At 38.5% G+C, this 11,896-nt stretch overlaps 2 protein-coding genes across 3 annotated transcripts in view; one reads left to right on the top strand and one right to left on the bottom strand.

The window, feature by feature from the left end:
- The window catches only part of si:ch73-60h1.1 (calcium/calmodulin-dependent protein kinase type IV), a 22,320-nt gene extending 18,859 nt beyond the window's left edge, over positions 1 to 3,461 (bottom strand). Inside the window, exons 1-3 of one of the 2 annotated variants that reach the window (XM_036007134.1) lie at positions 2,889 to 3,461; positions 2,812 to 2,841; positions 1,543 to 1,707 (exon numbers count right to left, since the gene is read on the bottom strand). In XM_036007134.1, the coding sequence (XP_035863027.1) occupies positions 1,543 to 1,649 (107 nt within the window). In that variant the 5' untranslated portion in view covers positions 1,650 to 1,707; positions 2,812 to 2,841; positions 2,889 to 3,461. Of the gene's footprint in view, positions 1 to 1,542; positions 1,708 to 2,557 lie in introns of both variants that reach the window. The other variant, XM_036007133.1, reaches the window with a different exon arrangement.
- Positions 3,462 to 5,429: 1,968 nt separating this feature from the next.
- On the top strand, positions 5,430 to 11,062 carry fam174c (family with sequence similarity 174 member C). Its single transcript, XM_031312121.2, has 3 exons — positions 5,430 to 5,901; positions 7,908 to 8,030; positions 10,364 to 11,062. The coding sequence occupies exons 1-3, from the start codon at positions 5,633 to 5,635 to the stop codon at positions 10,365 to 10,367; spliced, it is 396 nt and encodes a 131-aa protein (XP_031167981.1). The 5' UTR covers positions 5,430 to 5,632; the 3' UTR covers positions 10,368 to 11,062.
- Positions 11,063 to 11,896: the final 834 nt, after the last annotated feature.

Genomic DNA, 11,896 nt, shown 5'->3' with positions numbered 1-11,896 from the left:
ACCAGGGAACCAACCAGGGAACCTACCAGGGAACCAACCAGGTAACCAACCAGGTAACCAACCAGGTAACCTACCAGGTAACCAACCAGGGAACCAACCAGGTAACCAACCAGGTAACCTACCAGGTAACCTGCCAGGTAACCAACCAGGGAACCAACCAGGTAACCAACCAGGTAACCAACCAGGTAACCTACCAGGTAACCAACCAGGGAACCAACCAGGTAACCAACCAGGTAACCAACCAGGTAACCTACCAGGTAACCAACCAGGTAACCAACCAGGGAACCAACCAGGTAACCTACCAGGTAACCAATCAGGTAACCAACCAGGTAACCAACCAGGTAACCTACCAGGTAACCAACCAGGTAACCAACCAGGGAACCAACCAGGGAATCAACCAGGTAACCAACCAGGTAACCTACCAGGTAACCAACCAGGGAACCAACCAGAGAACCAACCAGGGAACCAACCAGGGAACCTACCAGGTAACCAACCAGGGAACCAACCAGGTAACCTACCAGATAACCTACCAGGTAACCAACCAGGGAACCAACCAGGGAACCTACCAGGTAACCTACCAGGTAACCAACCAGGGAACCAACCAGGTAACCAACCAGGTAACCTACCAGGTAACCAACCAGGGAACCAACCAGGTAACCAACCAGGTAACCTACCAGGTAACCAACCAGGGAACCAACCAGGTAACCAACCAGGGAACCAACCAGGTAACCTACCAGGTAACCAATCAGGTAACCAACCAGGTAACCTACCAGGTAACCAACCAGGTAACCAACCAGGTAACCAACCAGGGAACCAACCAGGGAACCAACCAGGTAACCAACCAGGTAACCTACCAGGTAACCAACCAGGGAACCAACCAGGTAACCAACCAGGTAACCTACCAGGTAACCAACCAGGGAACCAACCAGGTAACCTACCAGGTAACAAACCAGGGAACCAACCAGGGAACCAACCAGGTAACCAACCAGGTAACCAACCAGGGAACCAACCAGGTAACAAACCAGGTAACCAACCAGGTAACCAACCAGGGAACCAACCAGGTAACCAACCAGGTAACCAACCAGGGAACCAACCAGGGAACCAACCAGGGAACCAACCAGGGAACCTACCAACCCAAAACACACATGAGAGCCAATGGCTGCCTTCTCATCTCTGTCCTTTCCATCAAATTATTATTACTGTATATTTGTTTTTATTATATATGTTATGGATAATATATGTTGTTTGTATACCTGGAATGGTAACAAAAATAATTTCCCCCTGGGATTATTAAAGTAATTCTGATTCTGATTACACCTTCAATCTGGAGTGAGTGTGTGTGTGTGTGTGTGTGTGTCTCTGTGTGTGTGTGTGTGTGTGTGTGTGTATATATATGTGTGTGTGTGTGTGTATATATGTGTGTGTGTGTGTGTGTGTGTGTGTGTGTGTGTGTGTGTGTGTGTGTGTGTGTGTGTCTCTGTGTGTGTGTGTGTGTGTGTGTGTGTGTGTGTGTGTGTGTGTGTGTGTGTGTGTGTCTCCTACCGGCCCAGCTCGGTGCTCAGGGTGTAGAACTCCTCCACCGCTCCGTCCCGCCTCGACCCGTCCACCCAGAACTCCACCGGCTCCGAACCGGGCCGGGACGTCGGCATGGCGACAGCAGAACTCCCCGAAACCAGGACCGAGAGCAACCGAGACCGAGTCCAAGATCTATAAATATGTTTTAAAAAATTCTGTCAAATATCTGAAATATCTCAGTAAAATATATGTTTAAATTAATAAAATATACAAATTAATTTCATAAAATAGTTTAATACAATCCTTAAAAAAGATGTCAGAAAAATATGCAAAAACTATCAGAAAAATGTCAGAAAAATATGCAATAAATATCAGAAAAATGTCACCAAAATATGCAAAAAATATCAGAAAAATGTCACAAAAATATGCAAAACATATTAGAAAAATTTCATAAAAATATCCAAAAAATGTCAATTAAATTGTATTAATAAAATATTGGACTGTTAAGTTAATAAAATATCTGAAAGATTGCTTTTACAATATACAACTTATGTAATATTTCACTTAAATATTCTAAATATATTAGTAAAATATCCAAATAAAATTCTTAAAAAATATCCAAAAAAATATCACTTAAATATCTAAAAAATTAAATCGTAAAAATTAAAAAAAAAATTTGATAAAAGTACAAATAAAATATAAAAATATAATACAAATCTGCAAATATAATTCTTAAAACACCCCCCAATACTAGTTAAATATGTAAAATATTAAAAAATGTCTGAAAAATATCCTTAACATGTCAGAAAAATATCAGAAAAATATCAGAAAAATATTCAAAAAATATCAGAAAAATGTTCAAAAATGTCAGAAAAATATTCAAAAAATGTCAGAATAATAATTCTTAAAACATCCCCAAATACTAGTTAAATATGCAAATAAAATCCTTAACAAATCCCCAACTAATATGAATAAAACATATTTAAAATATATAAGTAGAAAAATGAACAAAAAGTAAAAATATCTGGAAATGTGTAATTACAATATGTGACAGCAGAACTCCGTAAAACCAGGACCGGATCCGAGATCCCCCCGGGATCGGGACCGGTTCAGCCCGGGACAGATGTAACGGAGGAGGGGTGTAATCCAGATCAGATCTCAGATTTAAACCCGGATTAGAGGAGCAGAGGGGGGGGTACTCATGATCCCGCTGGGCGTTAATCCACCAAACCGCTGGATATCCAAATATCTCAGCGAAATATTAGTCAAATATGCAAATATAGTTGTTAAAACGGCCCCAGAACGGTCCTGATCCGTCGGGTTGGGCCCGTTTATCGGAGGAAAGAAGTGACTGTTTGAATCCCTCGGGGACCGAGTCTTCAGTCCAGACTGAAGCAGGAACCGGGACCCAGACGCTCCAGGTCCGGGTGTGTCGCAGCTCCCATCGGGCCTAAAACCCTCTCAGATACCGGATCACTTCAGTCCATCACCGTTCTCCTGGGATTTATCCGTAGTTTCGGTGTTTTCACCGGCAGCAACGGTCCGTCCGTTGCAGTCTCGAGACGGAGATGCAGCCCGAAAGGCGCGAAAACAACAACTGAGCTCGCTCGGGCGTTTTCCCCGCGAAACGGAACGCAAACTCGGGCTGTCTCGGCGGTGTTCAGAGCTTTGATTCCCGGGCAGGGCAGCTCCAGATGTCCGCTGTATCAGCACCGAGAGACGGAGAGATGCTGTAATCTCACAGCCCCGCCCTTCTGTCACCGTGCCGACCAATCACAGCGCTGCTGGGGAGCCCACCGCACTGCCATTGGCCGGCCGGTCTGTCTGTCACGTCCCGAAGCTCTGTCAGCAACCTAAATACAGAAACAACCTAAATACATAAATGTACATTAGCGTGACATCTGGAGGCTTTGATCCTGCGGGAATCAAACCCGCAACTCTGACACGGTGCACGCGCCTGGCAGACAGAAGCTCTGTCAGAGGTATGAACAGATTTAATCTTTCAGGTGTGTCATAATTACAGCTTTTCCTTTTCATAAAGCTTTAAAATGACCTGAGATTTACACTTATCTCTTCTTAATCAACGCCAAACTCCCCTAAAATATCATTAATGGAGGAAATTCATTTTAAATCAGACATACCTGTTAACAACAGCCAATATTGGACTAATAAATAATAATAAAATATCCGATATATCCAAAGAATATCAGTAAAATATCCCAAATATTCAAAAAATATCCAAAAAATATTCAAAAAATATCCAAAAAATATTCAAAAAATATCCAAAAAAATGTTCAAAAAATGTCAGAAAAATATTTAAAAAAGTCAGAAAAATATTTTAAAAAAAATGTCAGAAATATATTCAAAAAATGTCAGAAAAATATTTAAAAAATATCTGAAAAATATTCAAAAAAGGTCAGAAAAATATTCAAAAAATATCCAAAAAATATTCAAAAAATGTCAGAAAAATATTAAAAAACGTCAGAAAAATATTTTAAAAAAATATCAGAAATATATTCGAAAAATGTCAGAAAAATATTTAAAAAATATCTGAAAAATATTCAAAAACATGTCAAAAAAATATTCAAAAAATATCAGAAAAATCTTCAAAAATGTCAGAAAAATATTCCAGACAAATCTAAAAAATATCAATACAATTGTATTCATATCATTTTTGACTGTTAAGTTGATAAAATATCTGAAAGACTGTCTTTACTACATCCAATAAATATTCTATTCTGAAATATTTCACTTAAATATTCTAAATATATATATTAAAAAATATCCCACAAATATTTTAGTAAGAAATATAAAAAGTATCAGTAAAATATATAAAATAACATTCTTCAAATATCCCCAAAAAATATCAGTTAAATATCTAAAAAAAGAAATCGTAAAATTCAAAAAAATAATTTAGTCAGAAAAAATTAAAATAAAATATAAACAATATATACAAAATATAATACAAATCTGCAAATACAATTATTAAAATATCCAAAAATATTTCAGTAAAACATCAGGAAGATGTTAAAAAATATATATTATTAGAATATTGGAAAAAAAAGTTAATAAAATATCTGAAGAATAGTTTTTAAAACACAAACTCTGGCTCCACGGCGCCCCTGTGGACAGAAAGTCCAACTTCTGATTCTTTTAGTTTCACTCTTATATATATTTTAGAAAAATATTGACTTCATTGTAAATTAAATTATGACCACAGTGGAGGCTGGGACTTTCATATTATTGTCTTTTAGATGTTACTCGCTCCTCCCTATCTTCCCCAAAACTCCCTTCATAAATATCACAATTTAAAGATGTCTCTTATATCAGTAGGTTTTCAAATGTTGCAGAATGTGATTTATATGTTTTTCTAAAGCTAGAAGAGTCACTCTTCAGTTCGGCATCCATTTAAACTGAAAATATTGAAAACATTTTCCCATTTTGAACAAGAAATATGAGGGAAAACAAAACAGGCAGAAAGTACCGTAATTAATCCAGCTGTTTAAACATTATGACTAATACAATTATAAAGTGTTTCATAATAATAAACAGTAATACTAATACCCTAATAGTTCTGTAGCTCCTCTATAAACTGTGACAAAGCATTGCCCTGCATCCTTTCATTCACCTTAACATGGAAAGACACCAAACTCCGTGTATAAAAGCCACAATTTAAGTATGTCTCTTATATCAGAAGGAATTTATAGTTTGCAGAATGTGATTAATATGTTTTTCTAAAGCTACAAGAGCCGCTCTTTAGTTCGGCATCCATTCACTTTGTTTTTCTGTCTATGTATGTCTGATTTTAACTGTGTGATTGGTTGGCAGAAATAAACCACAAAGTCCTACGAGGCAAATCGAGGGAGAATTTCACCCACACACACACACACCGTGTGACGTCAGCAGTAGGTGGATGTGAACTTCCTAGTTGAGTTGTTGAGCCGTCTTTAACCAACATCAACAAAGCCCGAGGCAGAGTTCAGCGGCTAATGCGACGTGTAGCTGGGGAAAGCCCCGCTCGGTTCCGGTAGAAAAACATTAAAAAGTCCCTCTCTAGCCGCCATAGTGTCCTAGTTTTCTTCTCTTAGGTTCGCGCGGAGTGTTTCTGGATGTTATAATGACTTTTTACAGAGTTTTTGTACCGATATGTTGTGTGTTTGTGTCCGCGGTGGAGGATGTCCTCACACTCACCACCGGCGGCGGCACCGTGGCGCCCGGTACCGCGGTGACGAACTCCTCCGGCGGGGCGAACACCACACACAGCGGCGGCGGAGGTCGGATGCTTAACGGCCTAAATGTGGACAGCTCGATGATCCAGAGGGCCCTGTACGTGTTGATCGCCATCACCATGATTGGAGTTCTTTACTTCCTCATCCGAGCTGTGCGGTGAGAAAAAACACTTTACACCAAACTCAATTCATATAAGCAGGGATTTAGTGAATGGTTAAATGTATAGGAGACACGTAACCAAAATACTATGTAAAACTTTTCTTACCTGTTTTCTGCGATATATATTATGTTGTCCAAAAGTGAAAATGGTTGTTATGATAAATGACTACAAGAAAAGTATTCGAGAATAGGATTATACAGTAGAAGTGTTGATAAGAGAAGAAGCATTAAATCACTAGATTTCTGAAGGAAGTTTGGTGTGGCGTCGCATTTTTACCGTGTGTACAACTGGTGAGAAGCATTACACCAAACTCCATTCATATAAGCAGGGATTTAGTGAATGGTTAAATGTATTGGTGACACGTTAACAAAATACTATGTAAAAGTTTTCTTACCTGTTTTCTGCCATATAAATTATGTTGTCCATAAGTGAAAATGGTTGTTATGATAAATGACTACAAGAAAAGTATTCGAGAATAGGATTATAGAGTACAAGTGTTGATAAGAGAAGAAGCATTAAATCACTAGATTTTTGAAGGAAGTTTGGTGTGGCGTCGCATTTTTGTGTACAACTGGTGAGAAGCATTACACCAAACTCCATTCATATAAGCAGGGATTTAGTGAATGGTTAAATGTATCGTTGACACATTAACAAAATAAAATGTAAAACTTAAAACCTTTCGAAAACAGAACATTTTCTGCGATGTATATTATATTGTCCAAAATGTTAAATGGAAGTTAACAAGGACCCAAGTTGTTGCTTACTTAGGTCTATAGTTTGTCAATCAACAATGTTGTGTAGTAGTTATAAGAGTGCTACCTCTTAAGAAGAAGCTAACTTTAGAAAAACAACTACATCACATTTTACTGACTATATGTATAAGTATTGAGAAGAAAAGCAATAAATCACTAGATTTATGAATGGAGTTTGGTGTGCCGCCTCTTCATACAGGTGAATGGCATGTAGGAGGTACAGAACTACAGAAGGATGTATTTATTTACACTCAAGTCCATTATATATATCTTGCAATTTTAATATTCCCTCTTATCAGCTGCAAAATATGATAATGCACGTTTGGGAGTTTCGGGAGACACTCTTCTAAAAACAAGCAATTTAAAGCTTTCTCTTCTATTAATAGTCAGGTTTTATTGCCACAACAAGTAACACTAAAGGTGAAAGGTGCATAAATAAACAAACACAAAGTAAACAATAAATACAGAAAAATAAATATATACATACATACAAAATAAGGAAAAAGAAGAAGAAACTGTACACATTGTGTTAATGTGAGTCTTGTGTTAGATTTACTCTTCAGTTCTGCATAAATCTGATCTACTGTTTATCTGTTATCACTAAAAACAATACTACCTTTACAGCCCTACTTCCTGTGGACAGCCAGCACACCAAACTCCATTCATAAATCTCACAATTTAAGCTGTTTATTCTGTAAACTTATATGCACACAGACACACATGCACATACGCACATACACACGCACACACAGACACACACATACACACGCACACACACACAGACACACACACAGAAACAGACACACACAGACACACAGACACAAACACACACACACACAGACACACACACACACACACACACACACACACACACACACAGACAAACACAGACACACAGACACAAACACAGACACACACACACACACACACACATACACACACACAGACACACACACACACACACAGATACAGACACACACAGACAAACACAGACACAAACACACACACACACACACACACACACACACACACACACACACACACAGACACAGACACAGACACAGACAAACACACACACACACACACACACACACACGCACACAGACAGAATAACAGTTGATATAGTGAGTATAAAGTACTGACTAAACAGTTGAAAGTACAGTAGTAGTATTGCTGACCAAACCAGCCTAAATATTGATATTAACTGTGTATGAAACTGGTAGTGATGGTGCTCTGTGATTGGTTGACAGGATGAAGAGGCCCGCCCCCAAGAAGAAGTACGGTCTGCTGGCGAACTCAGAGGACTCAGTGGAGATGGAGGGGGGGGAGAGTGACGAGGACGACACGCTGTATGAAGCTCGCAGCCTCCGCAGGTCAGAGATCAACAACTACACATTAATGGATCAACACTCACACTTCACACTGCATGGCAACCTGACCATTAAATAATAGGGGTGGGGGGAAAAAATCGATACAGCATAGTATCGCAACATTTTCCATGGCAATACTGTATCGATACACAGACGCCCAGTATGGATCTATTATTATATATGTGGTGGTCAGTCTGTCTGCTTGATAATCCCATTTTGCAGCAATAAAATTGAAGTGAGATGAACAAACAGAGAAATATATCTTTTTAGATTAAACAGATGTTGACAAAGTTTCCTTTTGGGGAAATTGGGAAAATTTTGAAGTTGGAAAAAAGGTAATAAATTGCAATATATCGCAGAATATTGCAATATCTTTAAAATCGCAATAATATTGTATCATGACATAAGTATCGTAATGATATCATATCGTGATGATATCGTATCGTGAGGCCTCTGGTGATTCCCACCCCTATTAAATAACTATTATAATAATAATAATAATAATAATAATAACTAACCATAATAATAAAAGTGTGAAATCCATTTTCTACTGTCGCTGTTTCTTAAAGTGTAACTTTCGCGAAAAAGAAATGCAACCTAGGGTCTTTTTGTGAATGTACCAACATGAGTCAAACTTTCATTTAAAATCATTTAGGACGGAATCGCCACTTTTAAGATTTACCATATTCTCGTTTTTGGGTCAAATGGCCTTTTGAATGGGAGTGCTAGGGGCACTTTGATGCTAGCCTCAAAATAGCTATTTTTAAAACACTAAGAAGGCCAAGACCAAGATATACTATAACCAGGAGCTCTACACCTTAACGAAAGCACTGATTGTTTGTGTTCACAAGGGATATCCTAAATCTGTGGCTACTTGTTTTGATATCGACTCGTTTTGACTGCCGAGGTGGTAGCGCCCCGAAACAACAAGAGCTACAGTGAGTTGTTGAAAACCTCTTTTTAGTAAACTCTGTGTACACAAACAATCAATGCTTTCATTAAGGTGTAGAGCTCCTGGTTATAGTATATCTTGGTCACCGGTGTAGAGCTCCTGGTTATAGTATATCTTGGTCATCGGTGGAGTTAAGGTGTAGAGCTCCTGGTGATACTTGGAGCAAAGTCTCATGTTGTGTCGAGCCTTCTTAGTGTTTTAAAAATAGCTATTTTGAGGCTAGCATAAAAGTGCCCCTAGCACTCGGGTACATTCACAAAAAGACCCTAGGTTACATTTTGGTGAGAGTTACGCTTTAATAATTTCATTTTGAGATTACTGTATTTTCCGTTGGATATTGAAGATGAGGAGTGTTTGGCGTTGCCGGCCGAGGGGATTTGATCCTTGCATGTTTTTTTTTGTTTTACATGATCCAAAAGCACCCCTTTCAATTCATTGTTATTCAGTGTGAATGACTATTATCCCCCATGCTTATTATTCCGCCGCATTTTTTGTCCTGCTACTAGTCACGGAGCGTTGTCAACACATGCACACAAAATACATAAAAATGTGTGTAATGATCGGGAATGTTGTGCTATGACTTTTCTAAGAGATTTGCCACGCGGTATTCACGAAATTGGGGAAAAAAAACGTGCAAAATTTCCCATTGACTATAATGGGAAATCTTCGGGAAATCGCTTAACATAGCACCAAACAACCCCTCTTTGGGGCCATGCCGATTTGCCATACTTTAACGTAGAAAAATAATTCAAAGTTCAAACCGAAGACAAGACTTTGGCCTTTATTGGGCTGAATGGGCATTCTGATATCAAGCACGGTTTCTACAAAATCACAGTTTATGTATCGTCCAGTTTTCAGACCGTTTCAGATTTTCCAATGTGTGTGTATGGGGACGGTATGTTGAGAGTCAGAGGGGAGGACAGAGGGGGGAGCTGTAGTTCGAGTCTTTTACGAAATTTTTCCAAAGAAATTGCTCTCTCCCCTACAGTTTTCACTCTTCATACATCATGGTCAAAATGTAGGACATTTTGTGCCGGTCGCAGACATGTAACCATGGAATCCACCGGACTTAAACTTTTGGCTCTGTTCATACTAACTGCCGATAGAAACAATGAAAAGAATGTTCCCTGTTTGTTATCTGCTCTGTGTCGCATATATTTGACACCACAAACATAAAATACACATCAATGTGTTTGCCAGTCTTTTATCTCTCTTGTGATGATAATATTTTGTCGTTTGGACCCACGGTTTTTGAATTACAGAACAAACTTTAATGTTATGCTTTAAGGTCAGGTCAGACAGACAGACAGAGAGTGATGAAGTCACCTGAACTTTGGGTTCATGTTGTAACTATGGATCTGCTCCGTGTTATCTGTCTCTGCAGATGAGTCGCCGTGTGTTCACCAGACGGATCAGACGAGTCATGTGTTCCTCGTCACATGATCTACTATTGATCAGAGAGAGAGAGAGAGACTGACCAAAGACTGCAGGAGGAGGAGGAGGAGGAGGAGGAGGAGGAGAATAAACGGACCAAACACTTATTGATGCCAAAGCTGCTCGACAACCTCAGCAGGATTAAAAAAAACAATCATTATTTTCTTAAGGTGGTATTGGATGATTGAATAGAGTTTGTGGAGAAGCAGACGTGAAGGATCTGTGGATCATTTTGATAATTCCTCTGTTGTTATTATTATTATTATTATAATTATAATTATAATTATCTCTTGTTCTGAGAAGTTTCCTTTTCTTTCTGTGCTTAAACTACTGCAAACTGACTCCAGACCAGCTGATAAACCTGCAGACATTTGGACTTCTTAGTGTCCATTTCATTTAATTTCAAGCTAAAACATTAATGGGTGTTTCCGGTGTTTTTTGCCGTGTATGTGCCTGAATCATCTCAGACACTCTGACACAGAGTAAACACAGAGAGGAGCCATGTTGGCTCGCTGCAGACGACCGGCTGCTGTTTGTTAACACGCGGGAGGCTGTGAATGTGTGTTCATGGCAGAGAAGTTAGCCAACAAGTGCTGCAAGATACACAATATTCATCTTTTCATTAAAGTGTTACTTCTGTATTTTTCAACCTGGACTCAGATTATTATTCTTCGTGTCTGACAACATTATGGGATGGATCCCTACAGAGATAGACCTTTTAGTTAAAGAGTAAGATCCTTTTAGTTTAACATGAAACAGCCCTGAAATAACCATCACCAAACCCACCAGACTCCATGTAAATAATCAGGACTTTTATCATTGTAAAACACACTTCATTCAAAATGGACAGAAACTAAATAAAACTACTAAAAGCCGTCTTGGTTCATCTTTCCACTGTTCCAACAATCACCACTCTGGTTTGGTTGAAATAAACCCTTAATTCACCCATTTACATGTGGAAATATGCTGGCTCTATACACGCTAAAAGTCCTGATTAATTACATGGAGTCTGGTGGAAATATGCTGGCTCTATACACGCTAAAAGTCCTGATTATTTACATGGAGTCTGGTGGGTTTGGTGATGGTGATTTCGGTGCTGTTTCATGTTAAACTAAAAGGATCTTACTCTTTAACTAAAAGGTCTTCAGTTTGCAGAAAGAGCTTCTGGTATGAATTATAGTAAACACGTCTCCATTTAAAGCCAAAAAAATATCAATTAATGTATTTATTATTTAAAACTTTATTATTCTCCACACATTTTCTTTCATATCTGACGTTCAGCTTTCACCGACTAGAAAACTCTCAGGTTACATTCACATATTCGAAGTATTTCAGTATTCTAGTAAAGTATTTCTAAATATGGACCCATAAAATAAAAAGGTACGTGTGAACCTGTTTGATATGATTCAGTGGTTATTCTGCTCTAGCTTTGTACAGGTTAGCTTAGCACAACGCTAACATCAGACCCAGGAAACCAGAATAG

The sequence above is a fragment of the Sander lucioperca genome, chromosome 11, assembly GCF_008315115.2.
Source record: "Sander lucioperca isolate FBNREF2018 chromosome 11, SLUC_FBN_1.2, whole genome shotgun sequence".
Lineage (NCBI taxonomy): Eukaryota > Metazoa > Chordata > Actinopteri > Perciformes > Percidae > Sander > Sander lucioperca.
Note: the sequence above shows the minus strand (reverse complement) of the source record. Positions and strands in the feature narration are given on the sequence as shown.